The sequence below is a fragment of the Pipistrellus hanaki genome, assembly GCF_964339955.1.
Source record: "Pipistrellus hanaki genome assembly, chromosome: 3".
In the NCBI taxonomy this organism is placed as follows: Eukaryota; Metazoa; Chordata; class Mammalia; order Chiroptera; family Vespertilionidae; genus Pipistrellus; species Pipistrellus hanaki.
Genome location: NC_140505.1, coordinates 148,397,560 through 148,424,901, shown reverse-complemented (window position 1 = coordinate 148,424,901; position 27,342 = coordinate 148,397,560). Strand labels below are relative to the sequence as shown.

Below are 27,342 nucleotides of genomic sequence, written 5' to 3'. Positions count from 1 at the left end.
CACCTGGGAACCTCCTTGGTTCCCTGCAGGATGGTGGGTTTAAGAAGTCTGTGCATTCCCCTAGGAAGACTTGGACAGCTCTCCCCCGCCCCCTCCCAGTCCTAAAGCGTCTCCCCCCCCCCCCCCCCCCCCCCCCCCCCCCCAGCCCGCAGCTGCCAGCTCTGCAGAAGCGGGCCAGGCCCAGGCAGGTCGGCCGAGCGCGCACGGCCCGCGGGCTGGAGGGAGGGGAGCGGAGGGCGGGGGCGGCGGGAAGCGGTGCTTCCAGCTGCGGAGGCCGCCGCACAGCTGGAGCCGCCGCGGTCACCTGCCGGCGCCGTCGCCCTTGCGCTCCCGCTGCCCGGCCGGCGGCCCGCGGACTGTGCGGAGGGCGCCGGGCGTAGGCGGCGGCGGGTGGGCCGCGCCGGTATTTATAGCGGTGACAGCGGCGGCGGAGCACCGCCGGGCCGTCTCGCCGCGCTCCCCAGCGAGGCCGCGGGCGCTGTGCCCCCTCCGCTCTCCGGCGCCCCGAGCCCGCGCGGCCCCTTCGGTGAGTACGCGGCCCGGCGCCCGGCGCGCCCCCCGCCCCGGTGCCTCCCCGCCCGCGGCCCGCAGCCCCGGCCCCCCGGTCCCGGCCGCGAATGCGGAAACCTCCTCCGGGAGCCCGGCCCGGAGCCCCCTGTGTCTCTCCGCCCTGGCCCGCGGCTGGCCGGCTGGAGGCAGGCTGGTGTCTGGGAGGGGGCCAGCAGGGGCGGAGGAGACTCCTGGGCGGAAGGCTGTGGGTGGGTAACCCTCAAACTCCTGCTCCAGGGGGTAAGGGACGTCAGGACAGACCTTGAACTTTCCTCGCTTCACTAGTTCCCAGGATAGGGATTGAGTAGAAGCCCTATCCCCCTATCTGCCTGTCTGCCTGTCCGCCTGTCCGCCTGTCCGCCTGTCTGCCTGTCTGCCTAGCTATCTATTTAGCTATCTATCTAGCTATCTATCATCACTAGTTAAATTAACAGGTTGCAGTTATGGGTGTTCTCATGAAAAACAACAGCAACAGCACTTGAGTGTTTGGGTGTGTTATTAAGGTGATCAAAACTCAATAAAGGTAATTGTAGATTCCCGTTTTCGAAAATACCACGGGACCACAAGTGTGTTTGACCCATTGTGGTAACAATTTGGCTGCCATTATTCATTCTAAACTGAGTGTGTGTGTGTGTGTGTGTGTGGTGTGACGGTATAGTAAACACCACATACTTATTTTGGTATTTGTGTGTGGAAACAAGTCTCATGAACCAGAAGATTTTTTTGAGGAAAAGTATGTTGAATACATGTGATTATAAAAGACATATTGTTTTGAAGTTCATGGAAGGACTTCTAGAAAGATTTCAGGGTTTTGTTTTCAGAAAACAAAACCTTCCAATTTATGGAATGTAAAGAATAGTAGAATCCTCTTAAAGGCCATGGTTTGTTGTTACTGTAAAGACCGAGTTTTTGTCATGAACCTTGTAACTCAAATTGTGGATTTTGATGTAGGTATTTACTCCCATCCCCATCCCATCTCCATCTGATCTTTGTGATCAGAAATCAGTATTTGTCTGTTTTATTTAAATTGTCAGTCATTACAAAAATTTTTTAGATATGAATGAATTTTACTTTATTCACTAACTCTTACTTTCTTTGGAATTGTATTTAGATTCTTTGCCATAAACAGATGTTGCTGAAAAGGAGGTCTAAACATTTAAAAAAAATTCATTGCTGATTATTTTTCAACTTATAATAACGTGAAACGGCTCATAAATATTTTGCCAGTTTAATGAAAAGTTGGCAATGCCTTTGTCAGAAGAGAATCCCAGGTCTTACCTTGCTAGCAGGTTCTCTGTTTGAAAAACATGCATTGGTTCAGTGTTTTGTTATCCCAAGGACTACAGGGTAAGAACGAGGTAAACTGTGAAGAGAACATCTAGGGAGTGATTTATGGATATGATCTTGCAAATAAGGAGACCACAAACACCATCCTGGTATCTAAGCCACTTATGGTGGTTTCATTGATTGACTTAAAAGGTTGCTTTTTATTTAAAAGGCCATGTGGGCTCTTGTGTTGGACTAAATGTAAGGAGTTCTGAGTTTACTTCTGTTACTATTGATATAACCTGCATTAATCATTTGCAGTATGTAAATGTTATGTGTCATCTCCTCATGTCTGCTTTTTCTTCCAACAATTCAAGGGACTAGTTTTAGGTCTCTCCTTACCATAGGGCTGTCCAGGCAAATATATTTTTGGTTTTCTGGCATTTCTCTTTTTTAAAGACTTGAATATTCATTTCCCAGAGTCTATTCTCTCTAACGGAGTCTTCAGTGTTTTTTTCCTCATCAAACTTGGTCTGTTATACCACCATGCATACATTGAATTTTTCATTGATTCATCCATTAGCAAATATTTATTGAGTGCCTAAGAGGTGCCAGCCATCACCTAATACTTACTACTTGCCAGTACTTCTGCTTCCTTCCCAATCATCCTTTATTTTGTATTCTGTACTTCTCAGTGTAGGGAGTCCAGCAGTATTAAGAGTATTGACCTTGGGTCATATGGATGTATTTCTGCCAGTTGGTAGCTATGTGACCCTGGGCAGGTTATCACCTTTCTGCATCTCCATTTCTTCCCTGGTATATCCAAAGGTTTGGTGTAAGAACTAAATGGGACGATGCTCAAAAAGTGCTTGCCAAGAGCCCAACACATAGAAAGAACTTACACATGTTAATTAGCATTATGTTGTCTGTATCTGCTTCAAAAGGTGTTCATCTCAGAAAATGCATTTCCCATTTCAGGAAATGGCAATCCCATTCTGGCTTTTGTCAGACCACGTCCATGTCCAGCCCATCAGTCCATCCAGACCATCGGTCCATCTTGCCAGCCCGTCCTTTCAAATGTGCCCAGAGATGATGCGTTTCCAGGCATCAGGCAGCGTAGCTCTTCCCACATGGTCAGTGGGATTGTGTCCCTCTCCTGCTTCCCCTTTCACACAGCAGGAGAGCCCAGGTGCACGGTGTGGCCTCCAGGCAGGATAGCAATCCTATGCTCCCTCCCAGACCGATCTCCTTTCATACTCCCAGGCACCCACAGCCTAGCCAATCACACCAACCCCGGGCTGCTCCTTACGTGCACTAATCATGCACACAGCACAGGCCTTGGCAATTTTTTATCCCCTCTGTCCAGATTACTCTTTCCCCAGATATCTCCCTGCCTCCCACCCCTGTTTCGAATTTCTGTTCAAAAGTCACCTTATAACAAGGCCTTCTTCAACTTCCCTTACTCCTGATGCTCCCTATTAACTTTGTCCTGCTTAATTTTCTCCACCAACTTATAACTTTACAAAATACACAGTATTTCATTTTTCTCTGTTTAATGTCCCACATGAGACAATAACAGGCAAGGCAGCAGGGCGTGGTCTGTTAGTAATCCTCATGCACAGGCCAGTACCTGTCACACAAGTAGACATTCTAAGTATTGAGCAAACGAATGTTATTATGAATTAACAAATCTGGACTTCACCACTTCCTCTATATGATTTTTGAGCCTTAGTTTCAATATTTGTAAAATTAGGGTAATATTCATCCTTTGTAGAGTTGTTGTATTAAATATCCTTTAATACTGAGAATAGCATATATAGACAATAAATGGACTAGATAGTTGATGTTATTGTCATGCTCATTTCTAATGGAAATGACCAGGAGTCACTCGTGTTTTAACAATGGTCTTCAGGGTAGTGACTTCAGGGTCACTCCTGGAAGTGACCAGACACTTTACAAATGAAGCCTCCTTTGGTCATCACTACAACCTTATGGAGAAAGTACTTTTGTTAGGATTTTATTGATGAAGAAATGGAATCTCAAAGAGGTAAGGGATTTGCCCAAGGATTTGCCAGGGAGAAGCCGAGTCAGGCAGAGCTGGGCCATATTCCTCCCTCCACATTAGGCTGCCTTCTGCAAAGCAGATGCTCCTAATTCTTTTGAATCATTCTAATGACAATCTAATGGTGTGATTTTTGCCATTGAAAACACTAACAGGTAAAATCTGCTATAGAGGTGGGCTACATTTACCTTTTAAGAAAATAATAATAAATAATTTAAAACTCCATTTTTCCTTTTGACGTACAATTTTACAAATGATTATATATTAGGGATTAAATGAAACGATTGTAAAAATGTTCTGTTAACTGCAATGAACTTTACCTCATTAGTAGACTACTACAACTAGGTAATTGAAGAAAATAGCCTTTAATGTTTTTTTGTATGATAAAACTAGGCACCGTTTGAAACACAGCTGTATATGTCACAAAATGCATACCTTAAAAAGTAAAATTAAAGTAAGGGAAGTCTTCTTCTTTCTTTCTTTCTTTTTTTTTTTTTTTAATTCTTACCTGAGGATATTTTTTCAATTGATTTCTAGAGAGAGTGGAAGGAAGGGTGAGTGGGGCGGGGGGGGGGGGGGGGGGGGGAGAAACATTGATGTGAGAGAGACACATTAATTGGTCGCCTCCCATGCTCGCTCCTACAAGATCTGGGAACCTACAACTGAGGTACATGCCCTTGACCAGAAATCAGACCCCAGATCTTTCAGTCTGCAGGCTGATGCTCTAACCACAGAGCAAGCTGGCCAGGCCTTAGTACAGGAAGTCTTTTTAAAAATTATTTTTAAAAGAAATTGGATTCAAGGTGCTGAAATGTTCACACTTTTGGCAGAGCACAGACACAGAGTACATACAGTCCTTTAATAAGAGTTAATAGGGGTTACAGGTGAAATTTTAGATATACATACCAAAAAGCTTCAAAAAATTTGAAGAGATTTTAATTTTATCCTATAATCGAGTTCTACAGTGACAATGTTCTCTTCCTGTGACCTAATTGGGTGTTCCCTGATGCTGAGACTCACACTAGCAGAGCTGCGCTTTGGGTGTGGTTTATTTGATTAATGATAATGTGTTTCTTGTTTTGTACATTTGATCTGTTCTTCAGGGACTTTCCCATACACATATTTTTTAATATAAGTGATTTTTTAATATAAGTGATTCAGTCCATCTAGGTCATACCTGTCATTGTGTAGAACCTATTCATGAGCCAGGGTCTCTGTTGGAAACAGGATGTTCACACTTCTGAAGTCCTTCATTTGTTTATAAAGACCCTCATAAGGAAGGAAGGCCTCGTACTTTGGTTCATTGAAACAAATTATTACAATAATTGTCAGGACATTGATGTTGCCTTGGTCTGGTACCTGATCATCTTCTAACTGTTGGGGTTACCTCTAAACTATTTCCCCACTTTCATCAGGCCTCATACCAATTGATCATTCCATGTTGACAGAGAAATCTTCCCCAAACCCTGCTCTAATCAAGCATATCACTCTTTTGTTCTGAAACATTTGATTCCCTATTCTCTATTGAGTAAATTGGAAAACAACATTTTTGTACAATTTTCCTTCAAGTGGCCCCAAATTTTCATTAACTCTCACAAGATATCCCAAGCACTCTGTATTCCAGCCACACACAACTACTGATACATCTCTATACATGTGCCAGACTCTCTCTCCTATGCCTTTGCTCAAAGTAACTTCCCATCCTTTCCCATTTTTCTTTGAATTCCTCTCCATTCTTAGCCTGTAATACCAGGTGAACTACTGGCTTGCAGTAAAATGGGTGGCATTTCTAAGATCAAATATAAATATTAGAACCGCCAGACTTGGAACTGGTGACTGAAGGCCTGTGGGTTATCAGACAGCATATTAAAGTTTGAGCCTGTAGTTACTAATATCTTAATCACTGTTATAATGTGAGAAAACAGAGGCTACCAAGAATTGATAGTGTCCTGTACGTCAAGATGTCATCACTTATAAAAGGGAATTAAATGGTGGAGAGCTGAGAGATGCAGCGTTTTCTATAAGCATCCTTGGAAAATCACAGAGTGAACATCAGTGATGCGTGACCAAAGGACAATCAGATCAGCTCAGCTCCACTACTTATACAGATACTCAAAGAAGAACAACAATCTGAGCCATTCTGTAGGCAGTCATATGGTTCCCGTATTTTCTGATTGTGCTACCACAGTCATTTTGAATAGTAACAGTAGGCTCATTTATCCTAGAAGTACTGTGTATCTTTTACCAGATGGTTTTATTACCAGGCACTTTTTAACCAACATGTAAAATAGTGTTGAAGCCCGGTGGCATGGATTTGAATTCCGACTCTGGCAGAGATTCCTTTTGTTTTTTTGGTGCAAGTTACTGAACTCTTAAGTTTTGGTCTTAACATTTGTAAAATAAGAGTATTTTCTTCATTGAGCTGCTATGAAATTTAAATGACATTTAGTTTGTAAAGCTCATAGTGGTAAGTACTCACTAAATGTCAGCCTTAGTAATAGTGATAATAATGCAGAGCCTGGTGTTAAAATGGGATGGTGTTGGGTGGGGACACATCACTGCTGCTATTGGACAGGTCATTGGTGCAGTCTTTGGGCTCCTCTGCTCTTTTCTTTCCATAACGTCAGCCAAGGGCAGGTTGCTCTGCCTTCTCATCTCTCCTGAACCAGGAGGGGGCTTCTCCTTTGGAGGGTACCACTCAGCTCCTCCAGCAGGTGTTTATTGAGAGTCACTATGAGTTTGGCATTGAGCTGTGTCCTGGAAGTAAACAGCTCCCTCCCTGAGGACTTTATGATCCATGAAGGGAGACAAACACATAAACAGATCACTTCAACGTGATATGATAAGAGCGAAGATCAAAGCAAACTTAACTAAGATAAAAGCTCATTCATGGGCCCAGAATTGGATTTAAACGAATGTAAAGGGTTTGCTGGCTGCGCTGCACTGTGTAGCATAGTATATTTGAATAGTCTTAATCCTAGATTATTAATGTTAGAGTCACCAGGTGATCTTGTTGGTCATAAAGATGCTTTTTGCGAGCTGTGGAAGAGAGAAGAGAAGAGTTTTGGTACCCTGGATCTCAGAAGCCCGAGGAACTAGAAAATAGGGCTGAGAGAATGAGGCAAACTTGAGGCAACCTTGTGTATAAAATCAGGAAGTGGGGATCCGAGAAGTTTTATTCAAGCTAGGCAGATTTTGAAATTGGGGACCCTGTAGAAGACATCACTGCAGCTTTGGAGTATGAGGCACGAATACATACCAGCCATTCTTAGCATAAAATAAAAAGACTAACAGATCAATAACAGAGCTGTGTTCATTTGGCTAGTATTTAAGTCACTAAATCTGTTAGTGGAAATTAAGAATAAGCTGTAAATGTGATGGGAAATATTATATTGGGAGAAGCACTCCCAGCTTTGAGGTATATTAGACAAAATAAGGGCTAGGAATGGATTTGGATTCATATGCTGGCTCTTCCGCTTCCTGGATATTTGAGTCTTTGTTTTCTTACCTGTAACATGGGCATGATACCAGCATTCATAGCATCCCAGTAGGAATTAAAATCACTTTCTAGTGCTGGTCTGTTGCTTAATTCTGTAGTTCTCTCTCTTGAGACAATATGATTACTGGAGAGGAATAGCTATCTCCAACATTTTTTTAAAGTGTTCTCATTCAACTTGGACATATAGACATTACAATATAGCCCACAAAGCAAGATTCTGAAGTTAAAAGCAACTGTAAAATAAGCATATGTATTATTTAAAAAAGAACCAAGGCCATATGTATTCAGTATTCTGAATTCTGCTGCTTTGATTGCATGTAGGTAGAGGGAGGGGGGAGGGGTTGGTGCAACTACAACAGAATTTCTCATTGGTTAGAGAAGCCACAGAGATACCTCTTAAATGATACCCTTATCCAGTTCTGATGGCAGGTCGGCATCACTTCTGCTTCAAGACTCATTGGCTTTGAGATGATTTCAGTATAGTCTTTGTAATGGTGGTCTCTGGACATTTCCAGAGATGTTGCATGCAAGCGGGTTGATATTTACCCATTTGTCATTCTTACCCATTGAATGTCATGAAAACATGTGACTTAGTGATCATTTTTGTTTTTTGTTGCCTTCTCTGCTCTTTTCAGTGTGAGAACTATGCAGGTCTCTGCTGCTGCAGTGGGTGATGAATTTTACATTAAAAAAAAAGAAAAGAAAAGAAAGAAACTTGTGATTGTCACCATTCCTAAGTGTCTGAGCCGCAGCCCCTGGGGACAGATATTTCAGAGAAGACACACAGGTCACAAAGGACTTGCAATGGCTTACAAGTTTGATGAAACCAAGGCACAGTGACTGTTTTGCTGAATTTTATGGTCATTCCTTTTGTGTTTACGTTGCTTTTCTAAAATACTTAAGTCTTCATTAACTGAAATTGTGGGTTTAATTGACATTCGTCAGCCTAGAATATTGGATTTGGGAGCCTTGGAGCCTATTCTTAGGTCTTCCGTTGACTTAGAGTTACTTTAGGTGTAGCTTGATCTTTGTACTTTTAGCCATGTACACATATAAATTTTCCCTGTGCTAGAGAAGAATGTATTATATGGCAGAGCTAATAGAATCATCTCTAGAGCAGAATGTGTCTCCAGAAGGTATTTGGGGGATGACATCCCTGGGGCTGGGCCCTAGGCTGGGAAAACGCCTGGGGCTGATCTGGCTGCTGGCAGGGGCTGGAGACCAGGACTTGGGGTCAGACTCCAGAGGCTCAAATCAGAGCTCTCCTGCTGGATGACTTCTGGAAGTTACATAATCTGTGTGAGCTTCAGTTCCCTGCCTGCAAACAAAGTGATGCCTATTTCAGAGGTTGTTCAGAGGAAAATGAAATAACAATGCATGCAGACAGCCAACACGGAGGCTGGATGTCACATACTGTAGGCTTTGTAAGAGTCCCTCTTTTCTCTCTCAGTTCTAGATACATTGAGAAGGAAGAAAAAAGAATTGGCAGATTGTGGTGCAATCTTTTCTTTATTATTATTGTTTTTATCCTGGGCTTAATCAGCTTTATTATTGGGGGGAAAAGGGAAATACAGCTTAGACTGAGTACCAGATAGGCTTACCAAAATGGAACTCCAGAACCCCAGAATTAGGCAAAATCACCCAGCCACAGTCCTAGTGGATCTAGAAGGCTTAATGTGTGTGTGTGTGTGTGTGTGTGTGTGTGTATGTGTGTGTGTAGGTTGGCTCCCAAAAAGGAAAGAGAAGCTAAGGTAGGATCTGGAAATCAGAATTTTAGATATATTTTTTAAATTGATTTTAGGGAGAGAGGAAGGGAGAGTGAGAGATAGAAATATCAATGATCAGAGAGAATCATCCAACAATTGCCTCTTGCATGCCCCCTGCTAGGGATTGTGCCCACAACTTGGGCATGTGCCCTGACCAGGAATTGAACCATGGCCTCTGGTTCATGTGTTGATGCTCAACCACTGAGCAACACTGTGTGAGCTGGACATCAGAATTTTAAGGAAGTTTCTCCATTTCCAATGTACATCCAGGTTAGGATCACCACGTAGGTATGTTAGATTTTTTTTTTTTTTTTTTTTTTAACAGAGAGGAAGAGAGAGATAGTTAGAAACATCAATGAGAGAGAAACATTGATTAGCTGCCTCTTGCACATCCTCTATTGGGGATGTGCCTACGCTCTATCCACTGAGCCAAACTGGTTTTGGCCATGTTAACTGTTTTGCATGGCCTCTACACCTTTGCATATGTCTAGATCGAGCATTCTTGCCTTCATTACTTGGGGAAAGAAATTATGCTAACTTTCCAATCTTGAACTTGGGTTTGTACTCCTCTGTGAAATCTTTTTTTCTCCTTACTTCCTTCCTACAAAAAAAGTTGCCCATTCCCTCCTAAGTGCAACTATTCTACCACAGACTGAGCTATTTCACAAAACTTACTGTGTTGAAATTGACAACTAGGATGTGAACACTGTTTATAAAAGTCTATACACATATGTATATTCGTCAATGTTTAAAAAAAGTTCTCATCATTTGCAGCAACCTGGATAGAACTAGAGAACATCATGCTGAGTGAAATAAGCCAGTCAATGAAAGAGAAATACCACATGACCTCACTCATTTATGGATATTAAAAAACATTATAAACTGACGAACCAAAAGTCAGATATAAAGACAGTAAAGCAACAAGCAGACTGTAAAATTACAGCGGGGAGGGTAGGGAGATCTGCGGGAGATAAGAGATCAACCGAAGGACTTGTATACATGCATATAAGTACAACCAATGGACACAAAACTCTGGGGAGGGAGGGTATGTATGGGAGGGGGGGCAATGTTAAAATATGTACACAGATAAGAATTTAATAAAAAATAAATAAAATAAGTAAAAAAGATCTGAAAGTATATCCACCAAATTATCAGGGATTGTCACTCTGGAGAGAGGGATTAGGGTAGAAGAATACATGCTCAGTTAACTTCTACATTGCTTTAATTTTTAAGCAAGTCTGGATTATAACAGTATCAAAAATAATCTAAGACAGGAAAAGTATTGCATTGTGTTGTTATTTTGCTCTGTGATTCCTCCTGAGGTGACTGCCACATGTCATCTCAGTCATTATCCTAATTTTGATCCTAAGTGTTCTGTCTTCTCTTATCCCTCCCTCTCCTCTTACTCTTTTATTTTTTCTTTCCCAAATCCACCTATGGCCATAGGCATTATTAGATGACAGGGAAGGCACAATATTTACTTGCCTCAATCTCAGACTTGCCTTGGTGCTGTAAGGAACAGGTATCATCTTTTTCTGAAGAACTCTTTATTGAGCCATTATAAATGTGAACATATAACAGGAAGAGAGACTGTTTGTTTTTCTGCTCTAACGCTATGTATCTTTTCTTATCCAGGTAAACGACGGAATTCAAGTTTTGAAGGATGGGTAAAGACTTCCGTTACTATTTCCAGCACCCCTGGTCTCGCCTGATTGTGGCTTACTTGGTGATCTTCTTTAACTTCTTAATATTTGCGGAGGACCCTGTTTCTCATAGCCAAACAGAAGCCAATGTTATTGTTGTTGGGAACTGTTTTTCATTTGTAACCAATAAATACCCCAGAGGAGTTAGCTGGAGGCTCCTGAAGGTGCTACTATGGCTACTTGCCATTCTCACAGGACTAATAGCTGGCAAGTTTCTGTTCCACCAGCGTTTGTTCGGTAAGTACCCATGAGCTATAATGCTGCAATTATTCAGTTTCTATTCTCCAAAGGAGAGCTTTGTTATTTCTAAATGTAAAACTTAAGATGCATTTCCGATCGCTCCCTAGCCTTACCAGTAATTTGGTATGCACTGTTATAGCTAGGCTCTTTAGCTACTCTCTGTTTAATGGTTTATTTTGTTTGATATGGCCTAAGGGAAATTATCATGAAGTACCAGACTTCATTTAAAAAAAAATGGCTTTAGAAAAAAAAAAATGAACATTTATGTAATCTTGTTTAGGAATAGATGAAAATAACCATTTCCCCCATAAACAGTACTTAAGTATGATGTGGTAAATAAATAAAAATTGGCTTTAGGATGCTTATTTTGAGCTTATTCAACTACAGAACAGTATATAAGTAAGAAATCTCTCGGTGCTAAGCAACAGAAAAAGAGACTAAATTAGTTCAAGATCAAAAGATAATTCACTATAAGGATTTTGGGTTGTTTCACCGAGATGAGGGATAGGATTTACTTTGATAATTTGGATAAATGGAACCAGGGGCTTGAATTCTGTCAGGTGTTCTTTGTCTTGACTCCTCTATCAATCTGCTTTATTCTCTGCATTCACACTGAAGATCATTTTACATTCACACAGAAAGACTGGCTTGACTCTCTTGATTCCAAGTTTAAACATTCAGGGAAACAGCTCACATTGACAAGTTTGAGTATGGTTTCCACCTATGGCCTAATGCATTTTGGCCAGGGGATGGGCAATATTTATCTCACCAATATTCATTGATCACTTATTACATACCAGGCACTATTCCAGGAAGTGAATAAAAAAGGTAAGATATCTGCCCACATAAAAATGTATATCCTACAGGAGAAAGTCACTAAGCAAGTAAATTTCTAACCTTTACCATAAAGGGGTGGTAAGTGCTGTGGGGAATAAAGTTTTAAATGCTGCTTGGCCACTTCGGAAGAGAACTTGGTAATAGAGCTTTGAATTTAGCACTTATAAGATCATAGGTGACTTATTGTGAGAGTTTTCAGTCTAGCAGTTTGGTTAGAAACAGATGGCAATGATTTAAATAATGAATGAACAAACTATGTACATACATATATAGTCACATGTAATATTACATATATATTCCTTTCAATCTCAACTTTCTCCGCAAACTATTGCCATCTGGTTCTATTACATAAATGTATGAAATATACAGATTGTCTATTTATTATATATGTACATAGTTTTAAGGAGTTTGATGAAGAAATGGAAGAAGAAAATGAGAAATGGGAAGTGGCTAAAAATGGAAGGCCCGCCCTAACCGGTTTGGCTCAGTGGATACAGTGTCAGCTTGTGAACTGAAGGGTTTTAGGTTCGATTCTGGTCAAGGGCACATGCCCTGGTTGCAGACTCCATCCTCAATGGGGGACATGCAGGAGGTAGCCAATTGATGATTGTCTCTCATTGATGTTTCTGTCTTTCTCTCCCTCTCCCTTCCTGTCTGAAATCAATAAAAGTATATATATATATATATTTGAAAAATAGAAGGACCAATGGTAGATTTTTGTCATTGGTTTTGTTGGTGATTTTATTTGAGGAGTAAGATTGATGGATCTGCTTGTTGTTGTAAGGGAAGGAGCTAGTAGACTGAAGTGCAGGTGAGGATATGGAAGAAAGATAGCATCTCTGAAGGTTTCTTTGGTTTGTGACTTAGGACACAGCTAGAAATAGTGGCCTTCAGAGGCCAGGAAGAGAGACTCCTGTTCCTCAGAAATAGTCATAAATGAAGTGAAAGCTGGTACTCGAATGGGTCTGTTTGAAGTGGAGGAGCAGAGAGGGTGAATGTGCTGCCATCTGGTAATTTCTACTTCTCTGTGAAGAAGGAAGAGCTGAAGATGGATGTGGAGAGGGTTGAATGGCATCCGTCTGAAGTGCTGAGAGTGTTCTCTATGAGAGCTCTGCCACCTGGAGCAGAAGTTGAGAGTGATTCATCTGGGTGGGGACCCGTCTGGCTTGTGGTATTGGAAACAAAGGATGGAACATAAATGGAGAGTTTTAATAAAAGAGTTATTGATTTGATTAATAGGGGATCTGGTTGGATGTGGAAAGGAGGTGGGGAAGATGATAGTCTGGGGGGAGTGAACAAGAGCCTGAAGATTTGGATGAAATCGAACAGGTAAAATGAAAGTAGGAAAAGGGAAAGAATTGATGGGTGTGGTTAAAGTTCATATGCTAACATAATTACAGCTATTTGTTGTGAGGATTTCCAACTAGGGAATCTTTAGAGACTGGGTGCTGGAGTGGAGAGACAGGCCATTGATACAAAGGATATCTAGGAACTGGGTATTAGTTGGGCCTTCCACCAAACATTGAATAAGTATGGTATCCTGAGTAGTAATCATATGGATAGAAGAGATTTAAAATGGGGTGCGGGGCAGGGGAGGAGGCAATGGATCAGCAAAAATGGGTGGAGGGTGCTGGGCAGACAAAACAATAGATATCCCTTACAAGTGATGGCTGGATATGTTTGTAATCCATTCAGGAAATTTACTCAGTGTAGAAAGTTAAGGTGAACTTAGACCAAAGCTTTCTGCCTATATTAAAGATGAATTGAGAATCATAGTTATGGTATTAATAATAAGAGCAGATCATTTGGTTTTGTAATTGCTACATTTTAAGTTATGCCATTGCAAAGTCTTACCTCCTATACAAAAATCACATTTTAGTTATAACTTACTTTGTAATTCTCCTGTTGGAATAAATAATTCACTCTAGATTTCAAGTGGTATATTGAATACAAATGATTTTAAAATAGGGTAAAAGTGTATCTTTTTTAAATTTAATTTTGCTTAATATGGGGAAGATAATATTATACAGTCAGCTTTATCATTTGTATTTGGCAGTATGGCAATTTCTTTTAAAATATATTTTTATTGATTTCAGAGAGGAAGGGAGAGAAGAGGGAGAAACATCAACAATGAGAAAGAATCATCTATCAGTTGTCTTTTGCATGCATGCTATGGGGATTGAGCCTACAACCCAGGCATGTGCCCTGATTGGGAATTGAACTGTGACCTTATAGTTCATAGGTTGATGCTCAACCATCAGAGCCACACCAGCTAGACAGCAATATGGCAGTTTCCTTCTATTTTTTTTTCTTACTAAAAATCTACAAAATTATTTGGGGTATTAGAGAAGGGATGATAACCTTTTGCAGATTTTGATGACAAGTAGGTAACTGGACTCCTGATTGAATTTTCTAATAAACTTGAAACTTGTCTACTCCTGTTATCTCCCTTCACCTTCCTTTATGGCCATTCTTTCTTCCTTCACTCAAAAGCAGTCATATGCTTCTAAGAATTCTCTCCTTCATAATTCATTTTGATTTTGCTACCAAAAATAATTTTTCTACATGGCTAAATGTCTCCTGTGACTTACAGAATAAAGTCTTAAGGAAAAGTCCTTTGATTGATATTCAAAGCTCATTATGATCTACGCCTGCTTGACTTCAGACCTGATCCCTTGACATTCTATACTATGCAGAATTATGTGCTGATTCTCCAACCTGTGGGAAAGAAGCTAGATTGAAGTGTAGACAAAGATATAGAAGAAAGACAGCATCTCTGAAGGCTTCTTTGGTCTGTGACTTAGGACACAGGTAGAAGTAGTGACCTTGGAGAGGACAAGAGGAGAGACCCCGGCTGCTCAGAAATAGTCTTGCATGCTTCTTGCCTTTCTTTGCATGTGTGCCATCCCATTCCATCATGCTGATCCCCTCCATGTTAAGTTGGTGAATTTCTCTTTTCCTTTCACATCCAAGTTCAAGCATTATGCCCTCTGGGATGCACTCTTTAACTTCCTTCTATCTGTTGTCATCCCCCTGGCTTCCACTTTTGTCCACATGCACCAAAGAAAGTACATCAAGTACATCAGGGGACTCTGGAACTGGCATCCATGCAACATTGTGGAAAAGAATCCAAAATTTAATGCAATCATACTCGTTGTTCTTATTGGCTTGGAATGTGACAAATGTTTTCTTCTTTGTTCCCAAATCATTAGCACTTACACACAATTCATTTTTTTTAAAGGCCATATTTAAACCTTTATCCATTTGTTCACATAAGCTTGTGGTAGTTGATGGTGATGATGGGGTATGTATGTTTAGAGGAGGGGTTGTTAATTGCAAGCACAGACATTTTTGTTAGTAAAAATTGGAATGGTTTACAAAATAAACAATAATTTTGTGAGATCAGTTAAATAGTTATTTTTTGTCATTCTCTTATGAAATGCCAAATAAAAATATTAAATAGAATGCCACTACCCCTTTCATGTAATTAACTTGTGAATCTTCCCTTGTTTATTTTATGATGGATAGTCTCTTCTTAAAAGATTCCAAAAGGACAATACAATGTCGCCAATTTTAAGCAGGCATTCGCTCGCTTCATCCAATCAAAAACTCTCTCTGATCATTGATATTTCTCTTTCTCTCGCCCTCTCCCTTTATTTCTGAAATCAATAAAATTATATTTAAAAAATGAGGAAGAGCAAATGTTCTGTGAGCACATAATTTAATTCAGCTTCATTGGTTATGACTTTTATCTTTTAATGTGACAAACATTACAATGTTGTGGCTATTTTAGTGAACAACATGAAACTCTCATGGTCTGTAACTTGTAGGAGGAATTGTACCAAATTAAAATAGTGACTCTTGCAAATTGGAAATTACATGTTATCAGAGTCAGAAATTATTAAGTGCATTTTAAATTCTCTCTCTCTCCCATTCACTTTATGATTGGGATAATACAAGAGAATTAGTTTTCCTGCATATTAGCACTAAACTTTTATGATTTCAGACTGGTCACAAATCCTAAATTTCATAAATGTTGAAAATAATTTAGGATCATATGTGCTGGGACTGACCAGCAGATCCTGAGCAATGGATGAATGGATTACTCTGACATATGTTTCTGTGAAAAAGAGGACTAAAGGGCTGCTTGGCTATAGGGACCAAACATCCTGGTTCACCTGCCTCCTTAGGCTTTTATTGTAACAACGGCTTGAACTAAAATTAACTATTAGACACTATCATCAGGGTAAGAATCCTTGAGAAGACACATACATCTGTAATGTCCTTTAAGTAAGGATGCTTTAAAGTGTAAATATAAAGATTCCAGTAAAACACCCGGGGGCTCAGACTTGTTTGGAAAAGTCAAGGTAGGGGCTGCCATCTTCCACAAGGTTCCCCAATTTGGAGATTCCTCCTTACAAACTTTCCAACTAAGTCCCATGCTTTCTCACATCTTCCCCCCTTTTTGTTTTGCTGGCTGCAGTATACAGAGGGAGGTGGTGAACTTTCTGCTTTGGAATATTGGGGTCTGCAAAGTGTGTTTACTGCTCAAGTTCTGATTTTGTGGACTATAAAAAAAGAAAAAGAATTATAATGACAGCAATACTTAGTCTAATTAAAATAGGGTGCTTATAAGCATTAAATCTTGCCTTTTAGCAAAGTGTAGGGGAAGGATTATAAAGGGGAAGGAGCTAGGGTGAGGAATGTAGCTGTGTGTAGGCCTGGGTCTGTAGAGAATAGCTATTGTCAGGCGATGAGATTTTGTTGATGAGATGATGCATTGACTCCTGGTGGGTTGGTCTGACAATGCTTATAGGTCCTGCTTGCTGGGTTCACAGCTGAGTTACCTCCCCAATTACTTCGTATAGGCCTTGAAAAGAAAACTTTAAGAAAAACTTAACCCCTTATTCACATATAAGTATATGTATTCTAACATTTAAAATAATATGATTACTTTTCAGATTAATTCAGAATCATGATTTCTATGCAGCTGATATCTTGGGGGAACCAAAGATATATATGAAATGTTGCTTATAGTCAAGCCTGGGCCCATTATCCAGGTTGTGAAATTTTGAAATCCAAAAGACTCTGATCTCTTAACTGATCTGTTGGCAACACCTGGCCAAACCTGAATTCATTTGGCAGCAAAACCTAATCTGTGCGGATTTGAGACTGTTTATAGGCTTTATTTATGTCACTTCATGTGAATATGTATTTATTCAGCTACAGATATATTAATGAGTTTGATGATGGAGTATCTTCTCAGCTCCATAGGGTGAGCTACTAAATGTAAGCTCATGCACTGAATTCTGAAATACATCTGGTCTCAAGGTTGGAGTAAGAAATGGTGGGCCTGGATTAAATTCAGTAAACCCACACAATGCTTTTCTGGGGATCATTCAAGGTAATTGGGCCGTCGCCTACATTCTCATTACCTAAACCCATCATTTCCTGAACTCATTATCCTCTCTAACTGCACTCTCCTAATGACTTTGTCTCTTTTCTTAATGAAATAATCACCCCTATAGTTGCCCAGCCCAATCTTCTTTGTTCCAAATAATTTCACCCTTACTCTCAACTCCTCATATCCCATCAGTTGTTGAAGACTCACAGGCTCCATACATCCCCAACCTGCTGCCCACCATCCACCCACATTTCAAAATGACCTGAACAATCTCAAGGCTGAATGACTGCAAGAGGCTCCAAAAATAATTTCCTACTTCCTTTCTACTCCCCTAACCTCTTCCCCACCAACTCCCACCAGACTCTGCTTCAAGATTATTCTCATCCTCCTCCTCCATCTTGTCCAAATACCTTCCTTGATTCAAATACTGCAAAGGAAGAGGTAAAGTATGGGACTGGCATTGAAAGACCAAAGAATGTACAGCCAGCCCACCTTTCTACTGCACCGCCTGATCTATCCTAACACAAGCCTTTCACTCCAGTCAAAATAAGCATGACCTCAGTTTTTTCTCACTCCAAAAAGAGCTAAGTTGTTCTCATCTCTTTTGCTCACGCCCTCCACCCCATGACCTGAAATCTGTAAAATTATTTTCATTTTAATCTCACTCATGCTTCCGACTCATCACATGCTGGCAGCAAAGTTTTCTTCTCCCTGCTATTTTCTGTGTACTTATGTCTTCTAGTTTTAAACAGAAAGTTGCGAATAAAACATTCTCAATACATCCAGACATTTGAGAAGACAAATTCTCAGACTTTTTTTCTTTTATTTTAACAAAAGGCTCTTTTCTATAAAATACCAAGTAAGTCACTCAACAGTGTTTTGTCATTTAATGAATTTAATAAAACTAAATGCTGGTTTGTTTTATATTGTCTTACTAGTAGCTTACACCTAGTTTGAAATTTTTTCCTTTGTGTTTGAGCTACAGTGATTTTATCAGTTCAAAATAGGAAACATTCCAAAAAGTATGGGCAAAATAGTCCTGCTGATGCAGGAACATCCAATACACAAAGAAATAAATTTAATCATAATTTAGGAAGGAAAACCATTTAATACAATGATATGAGTATGATCCGACTTCTCTTGTGTTAATTTGAGATATAAGTAGCTGAGTAGTATAAATCCGTGGTTGGCAAACTTTGGCTCTTGAGCCACATGCAGCTCTTTGGCCCCTTGAGTGTGGCTCTTCCACAAAATACCATGGCCTGGGTGAGTCTATTTTGAAGAAGTGGTGTTAGAAGAAGTTTAAGTTTAAGAAATTTGGCTCTCAAAAGAAATTTCAATCGTTGTACTGTTGATATTTGGCTATGTTGACTAATGAGTTTGCCAACCACTGGTATAAAGAATTCTCAAGTTTATCCTGATAGTTGATAGTAAATTTAAACAAATGTATATTTATTACTATTCAGAATGATTGTCAACAATTATTTTAGGATTATACAATCAAGGTGGTAAGGACTTCATTTTGGAGGAATTACTTGAAGAAATGCTATGTAGGTAGCCAAATATTACTTAGAATACATGTAGTTTTAAATCCTTTCAAAATACAATATTTGATGCTCATGATACACATTATTTAAATGTTCATCTCCTTCTTCATTCTCAAACAGTGAATACTTAGTGCCAGAATCTTTGTTTTTCTTGAGACTTGAATTGTCAACCCATAATTCATTTTTGTTGAATAAAATCATTTTAGAATCAGAAATGACAGCAGCGTTCAAGTTAGAGAAAGATGTTATTCCAATGCTTGGAGTGTCCTTTAACATAGAGGAAATAAGCAAAGTTTTTGATACAAGAGGTTAGGAAAGATAAGTTGGGAAATGATTGATGTTTAGCATTAAACTGATCCCCGAGGAATACACCTCTTCCAGGGAAATTTGATGTCTAAGAGCTTTTGAAGTTGGTAGCCCTTTACAAAACCCTCATCCTGTAACTTTTTTTTTTTCTTCTGCAAAAAGCTTTATTTCATTTGTTCCCATGCATGGGAGAGGGCTTCAGGGTGGTTAAAAGAATGGCTAGTAGTTTTGGGAAGAGGCTCAGGTAAAAGCCAGACACTAGGGGAATGCAGAGGGGCCTTTCAAAGGCCTCTGGGCTCCAAAGGCTACTAATCGTGTTTGAGAGTGAGCCTTTGGAAGAGATACTCGCCCAGCCCAGCCTGGGGGCCGGCCAGCCTGTGGAAGTGAGTCAGGTGTTGCCCATCTTCTTCATGAGTCTCACCTCTTCACCCCGGAAGTGGTTTTCCAGGAAGCCACAGAGGTGAGAGTGTGCGCAGAGATGAGGGAAGAACCCAGGGCCTGCAGCTCCCAAATGGCATGGTTCAGGCTCCTCTCCAGGCCAGGGCGGCTTCTATGGCCCTGAGTTTTGACCCACTCATCCTGGGAGGCCTCGGCAATCCTGGAAGAGAATGCAACTGATTTTGCAACTTTAAGAGATGCTCAGCACCCTTGCGCTTCTCCACCAGCTCTCCGAAGAAGTGGCCCGCACCATCAAGAGCCACACGGTGGGTTGCAATAGAAGCCTAGAGAGAGGTAGGTGTGGGAGGCCTCCACCTCGATGGAATAATTCTGACGAATTAGGGAGGTCATGGTTGCTCAGCAATGAGAAGTTGAGGTACAAAAACAAACACACACACACATACACACAAACAAACAACCGGTGTGTTGGCTGGTCCTGGAGGTGGTTCTGAAGGTGGTGACTGGATAAGATGCAGGAGAGTGCCTGGAGGCTGGAAAAAGGAGCATCCCTGGGTCTGTTCCTTCCAAACACTGTTGAAGCACAAGGCAGATCCGGGACTGCTGAGGGCACTGCCTCATCCTATAACCTTAATGTTCTCGCTCATAGAGGAGGAAAGGAAGGGGAGGCTGGAAATCCCCAGGTATGCAGTCACTTCCTCCCATGCCTGCTGAGTAGGTGCCCGATTAGGTGCGGCAGTGTGTTACCCAGCCATTAGCACTGAAGGGCAGTCAGCCACAGCTTTCAGTGTGGAAGGATCCCCAGGTGCTCTAGTTCCATCAGAACAGAGGAAGCAAACAGTCAAAGGATACCTCAAGGCCTTACTCACATCAACTCAGGGTAGAGCATTGTAATTAAGCAATAATTAACCAGGTACATTTCTAGCTATTTTAAAATATATATATATTTTATTGATTTTTTACAGAGAGGAGGAGAGAGGGATAGAGAGCTAGAAATGTTGATGAGAGAGAAACATCGACCCGCTGCCTCTTGCACACCCCCTACTGGGGATGTGCCCACAACCAATGCACATGCCCTTGACCGGAATTGAACCTGGGATCCCTCAGTCCGCAGACCGATGCTCTACCACTGAGCCAAACTGGTTTCGGCTCTAGCTACTTTTTACTGTACTTGTTAGAGATGCATCATTCAGGGCCAAAGGCACCCCTTCCTTACCAGGTCCAATCATTGCCTCCACTCCTCTTCTCATTTCCCACCTATGGAAGGAGATGGTCGAAATTTCTTATGAAAGTGGAATTGTAGCAGGCATACCCACACAAGAGTAGCCACTTCACTGATGGGTGCAAGGTAACTAGCCAGTGAGGAACTTGACAGCTGGTTCAACAATACAGAGTAAAACTGGAAGTGAAGGGTGCTCGATTGTTTAATTCTCTACTACCACATTGCTCATACCCCATTTGTTTGTTGTTCAGGTAATAAACAGTCCTGGGGGAAGAGGAGTGTGGTTTGAGAGGATACTGACAAAAGTTTTCCCTGTTTTTCTTTTCTTTCACTAATCTTTATAACTAGAATCACTTCTTAAAGATGTTCTCATTGGGTTAAAGCAGTAGTCAGCAAACTCATTAGTCAACAGAGCCAAATATCAACAGAACAACAATTGAAATTTCTTTCGAGAGCCAAATTTTTTAAACTTAAACTTCTTCTAATGCCACTTCTTCAAAATAGACTTGCCCAGGCCGTGGTATTTTGTGGAAGAGCCACACTCAAGGGGCCAAAGAGCCACATGTGGCTCACGATCTGCAGTTTGCCGACCTTGGGGTTAAAGTATTATGCCGCTTGTGAGGTGTGATGAACAAGCGAGGATGTTAGCAGTTGGCATCACTGGGAGATGTAAGTCCACAGGGTAAGTGCTGGTCACTGGAAGAACATAGGAGAGTATTCTGATCAGGAAGCTGTCCTGCTGTGCAGGATTCTGGAGCGAAGGGGGAAACAAAGGGCATTAGAAGTGAACCTAGGGGCTTCACAGGGGGTCAGGCTGGAATTAGGGGTGCATGACCTCTCCAAAGACAAATTGTAATTGCGTTCTAGTTGTGGCTTTGCAGCTGTGTATTGATTTTGAGTATCGACGGTGGTTGAAGCAGCTCTGTTGGTTTTGATTTGTATTTTTGTCAGGGCCATGGCCCAGACTTACTGCTGAACAGAAATGGTAAACAGAAATGTTCAGGGTTGATTCGCTTGGCTCCAAGGTCACAACAGTAGCCAGCAGTAAAATTGGAACATAAACAGAAACCTCCTGATTCCCAGACAGGTGCCTTTTCAGGCATCCCAGATGGTGAGCTGGCAGCCGGCGAGCCTGTGGGCCTCAGGGCTGGGTTGTGCTAGGCCACTCCCTACAGCTCGCTCCACTTTGTCTGTGTTCAGGGACCTTTTCTGGCACCACCCTCTGCCTGACCAGACCTTTCTTTTGGGTAAGGAAAGGTGTTTAGTTGACCTGGCAAGAAGTTGCACGGCTCCAGGACAAAACCTGTCATTGCTGCTGACCCAGAAGGTCTCCACACAATGGTTCCTGCTCTGCAGCCATCAGCAGCCTCACATTCTGTGCTGGGCTTCACTTCTCTCCTTTCAAGAGGATTGTGATTACACATCAAGATTTCCCTGGGCTGGTCCATGCTTGTTACAATACTGCGTGTCCCTGAGGACATGCCCATTGACATGGATAGACCAGCGAAGAGAAGACAAGCTGGTACACACATAAACCCAAGAAGGGTGAGCTTGAACGTATCTCTCAGCAGCCCAGGGAAGCTAATGTTCATATTATAACTTTTTAAACATCATATTTTTTTGCTGTCTCAACATCTCCTCAAGGCTGTGAGCACCCTTCCCTGTGACCAGGCTTACTAGTATAAGGTTTCCCCTTCTTGTTTCCCCTCTCCCGAAAATCTGTGACCTAGTGACATTCAAACACACCAATGAAACATCCCTGTATCTTCCCTTTGTGTCCTCCTGATCCCCAATAAAGATATTTGCCTACGGGTCCTTAACTCTTGGCTCCCCACTTGCTTTGTTGAGCCTGCTTCCTTGCCCCGGCATGCCTCCTACCCACAATGCGGGCCCCCTCCTGGCAAGTAGTGACTAGGAGTCTTTAGGAATGAATGGTGTTTTCCTTCTCTGTCCCCTCTTGTGGCCACTCGTGACTGACCATTCATGAAAGAATATAGAGCAAAGTTTCTTGTTCTTCCCAATTTATTTCTACTTGAACTGTCCCCCTTTTCAGCATCACCACTGACAAGCATATCAAGTACCTATCAATTGCAAAGAACAGTTCTAGATGCCATGAGACTGTCTTTCAGGAGTTTGCATTGAGCTATGGAGATTAGACACAGACGTATGAAAATACAGCTCTAATGAAACTGCATTGCCAGCATATGATAATTGCCATCTAAGAGGGATGGACAGTCTATTTTGAAGGTGGCGAGAAGTCATCTCCAACAGAAGTGGTCAAATAAGGTAGAAGTAGGAGTTCACAGCAACCATAGCATCTCAGTTTGCTTGGGTTTGGTGAGAGCTTTCTTGTTCCATTTTCAGTCAGTCTCTGAGCATTTCTAATAATGGCGAACACACCCTCTTCTAGGAAGTCTGTCCAACCACTGTTTCTGCAACAGTGCTTGGGTCTGGATCTGAGATGTGTCTTGCTCTTCCAGAGGAATTCCGTAGGAGGGAGAAGGAGGGCATTCCCAGTTGGAAGAATGGCAGTCACAAAGTTGTGGGCAAGGAAAGGACAAATGGTTTGGGGTAGAGTGTGGATGGGACAGTTTTCCTGGGTCAGCAGATTTGTGTCCAGTGGAGACAGAAAAGGGAAGTTGAAGGTAAATTGTGGAGGGAGGTGAATTTCAGTTTAGGAGCTTAAAATTCTGAAAACAATGGGGAAGACATGGAGCATGTCCCTCCCTTTTACATTACAAGTCATACAGCTTGTTGTTAAAAGAAACTGCAATATATAAAGTCAAAGAAGAAAAGTAAACATGTGTGATCACAAGGATGACAGAATCAAAATAGGAAGGTGAATGCAGGATGACTGGCATTTGGGCAGGGGGTGTGCTGCAGTCTCTAGGGTACCCCTGACCTCTGGTGAGGAAGGCTCCATTTGGAACTGGCAGTGAGGATGGTGTGGAGGGGAAGGAAGGAAGCAAGGGTGTGGAGGCAGACCTGATAGCTCAAGCATGCTGTTCTTCTTTAAAAAAAAAAAAAAAATAGCATCTTCACTTTAAGAACTTCTGTTCCCTAAGTCCATTCCCATCATTTACTGAATATAAGCCATATCAATCAGTTTCTAAAATTGGAACTTTACATTATCATTAGATCATCCTACTTTCTTTTCGGCTTGTTCACTCTTTTGGATTATGCTCATCGATTTGTCTCAATTAACCTGCAAGGTATTGGAGGCTTAATAACACAGCTTTAATAAGTATATTTTGTTCATTCAGTAAATACTTATTGAGCATTTTCTAGGCTCTGGGGATGCATATTGAATAACACAAAGCTCCTGCCCTGATTGAACTTCCATTCTAGTGGGAAAAGGCAGGCGATAAACAAGAAGTCATTACATATTAAATCAGAGGGCTATGTTGTTGACTAGACAAACAAAGCTGAGCACTCCAGGGTGGAGTCTAGGACATTGCTGGAATTCCATCTCTGATAAGGAGACACTTGATAAAGACCTGAAGGAGATGAAGGAACAGCCCTAATAGCTATCTGTGAGGGGGATGGGTGGGGAAAACTTCTCAAGAAGAGACCTGGGCAACGGTCAAAGCACAGGCCATCCTGTATTTTGAGTGTTTGATGCATAGCCAGAGGCCAATGGCTGGAGCATAGTGGGGTTGAAATGGGATAGCATATCACAGACATTTCATTGGAAAAAGTCCTTTACTCTTAAAGGAAAATAAAAACACTAATAAATATGTGTATATCACTTTGAGAATTTAGAGTCTAAAATAGGCATACTGTATTTACAATTGGTGTTTTAGCAGACTCCTTCTTAATTTACTCTGAAATAATACAGAAAGATTTTTATTCTGGAAGTTTTATTCTTCTGAACTCCCCACTATGGCCACTTTATGGGGTGCCCACCCCACCTCCATCCAAGCTGCTTTAAAAAATGGTGTTATTTAATACTTTTAAAGACTGTCTCTACTCCATGCTGTCCCTCATCCCTGGCAGCAGAGCCAATTCTAATGATATTTTTAGCAGTGGAGGGTCCCCAAGGAGAAGTCGTGGGGCAGTCCTCATTGTTTTTAAAGTTCCTCCTCTCCGATCCTTTCATACAGTAAGAATAGACGTTCTGTCCACATGAGGTGGGAAGGCTGTAGAGATGGGGGTTCATAGCCCTTCCTATTTTCCCCCATTATATCCCCAGCCACAAGTCTGCTGGTTTAGCTAACTGAAAAATGACCGTATCCATTTATTTCTAGGTTGCTCTCCTGCTTCTAGAGCCTAAACAGATTACTGGACTCGATCCCCTCCACTGAATTTTGTAAACACAAGTGGTGGTTAACAATCTATATTTAAATCAGGACAGAGAATTTACTGACAGAATTTATTCTTAATTCCAGATGGCAGATCAAATTGAATATAAAAGAAGAATATTTTTACTCTTTTTTCCGAAAGCCATCAGCAGTGGGTGGAGGAAGATCTTCAGTGAGAAAAATCAAGATATTTCAGACTTAGGAATTCAGGAAAGGTTAATAAAAGAGATGCTATGCATTCATTCAAGAGGTATTTCTAGAGTGCCTACTATATTGGAGGCCTAGTTCTGGGAACTGGGGATAATAAAAACAACAAAACACTTAAGGTTATTTTTTTTTCTCTCATATGTTGTACACTCTGGTGGAAGAAATATAAATAATTGTGGTCATTAATGCAATTCACTATAGTTTTCTGTCTCATCCATTTCTGGAACATGGTAGGATTGTACTTCTGGTCTTGTGATGCGTTCCGGCTGGTTAGATGTGAGCTGGGTGATATGCGGTACTTCTAAGCTAGAGCATTGATTGCACATGCTAGACCTTGCAGCTTTCCGCCTTCACTTCCTCAGCATTCAGCAGTGCTCCACAAGTTGCGGCTCTGTTAGCCTGAGTCTCAGAATGAAGGCAGAATGGAATAGAGTCCTTAGCTGACCCTAATGGACATGTAGTTTGACAAAAGAATAAACCTTGGTTGTTTAAACACATTGAGGTTTTGGGATTGTTTGTTATTGTGACATAACCTAGCCTAATCTGACTGGTACAGGATTTAAAAAATAAACACAATTCAAATAAGAGATGATTTCAGAGAATGATGTATTCTAAGAAGAAAACAAGACAGGGATCTGGGATCCTAAATGCCCGGGGTGGTCACACTCTAAATAGGGTAGTTGGATTAGCTCCCTTTGAGGAGGTTAGATTGGAACTAAGGCTTGAATGATGAGAAGGAACTAGCCAAGTGAAAATCTGGGAATAGTGCACTGCAAATTGAAGGAACAGCAAATGAAAACACCCACAAGTGGCAAATATTTGGTACACTTGAGAAACATCAAGGATGTTTGTGGGACCTGAGGAGGGAGGAGAGAGAGGAAGAAGAAGTAGGTAAGAGTGATGTAGGATGTGGTAGATTGGGGGTAAGGAAATTTTATTTCATTTTAAGACTGAGCTATCTTAGGTTTTGAAGAGAGGAATGTCATGATCTTATTTAGGCTTTTTCAGTGACTTTTTGGGTTGCTCTGAAAAGAATGAAGGCAGGAAGACTTCTAACTCGTTATTAGGAAATTTCTGTGTTTAAGGAAGGAGCATGGTGATTTGACTCAGGATGGTAACAGTGGAGATGGACGGAAGTGGGTGGAATTAGAATGCATTTTGGAGATTGGTCCCACAGGATAGGATGTTGAATTGGATTTCATCCCCAAATCTTAAGAAAATTTAAGTTTTGGGGATGAAAAATCAAGCTTCTATTTTGGACACATTGAGTTTGAAATGCCTATCTGTTTACTCATGCTTGTTCAATGCAAATCCGTATATATGAGAATCCAGTTCTAGTAATATACAATAACTTGTATCAGAGTAATTTTCCTGTAGATAAAATTATAACCTCTTCCCACCCCTTCCCACCTAGAAAGACACCTATTTTAAGGCATTGGAGAATGACCAAAGGATGGTGGAGACAAGAGGAGATACAAACTTGATTAAAGAGAGCCGTACTTGCCCTAACCAGTTTGGCTCAGTGGATAGAGCATAGGCCTGTGGACTGAAGGGTCCCAGGCTCGATTCCAGTCAAGGGCATGTACCTTGGTTGCTGGCACATCCCCAGTAGGGGCTATGCAGGAGGCAGCTGATTGATGTTTCTAACTCTCTAGCCCTCTCCTTTCCTCTCTGTAAAAGAAAAAAAAAATCAATTAAAAAAATATATATATGAGCCATACTGGTGAGATCCATGTGTATATAGTTTTAACCCTGAAGGTACTCCCCAGTACAAGTAACATGGGGCAGCTCTAACTCCAGTAGAGAGACACATTTCGCCTGATTTGTGGGCTCAGAAGCTAGAATTCAGGGATGGCACAGCAGTTGGAAAGTAATGAGGGAAATCCTGAAAAGGGCCAACCCTCGATAGACACAGTTTAACAAAACTGGCATGAGGAGAAATAATCTGAAGTGCTATGTAAATTGAATTCTTTATTGAAAAGCTAGCTGTCCGTAGAGAAATGTCCTGGCTTAAATGGTTTCATTTCTGGTGGTCTT

At 41.2% G+C, this 27,342-nt stretch overlaps 1 protein-coding gene across 1 annotated transcript in view; it reads left to right on the top strand.

Annotated features, from left to right (window-relative positions):
* Positions 1 to 223: 223 nt before the first annotated feature.
* Positions 224 to 27,342, top strand: part of TMEM117 (transmembrane protein 117) — a 426,011-nt gene continuing 398,892 nt past the window's right edge. The window contains exons 1-2 of the mRNA XM_084876659.1: positions 224 to 526; positions 10,778 to 11,082. Of these exons, the coding sequence (XP_084732785.1) occupies positions 10,806 to 11,082 (277 nt within the window). The 5' untranslated portion in view covers positions 224 to 526; positions 10,778 to 10,805. The remainder of the gene's footprint in view (positions 527 to 10,777; positions 11,083 to 27,342) is intronic.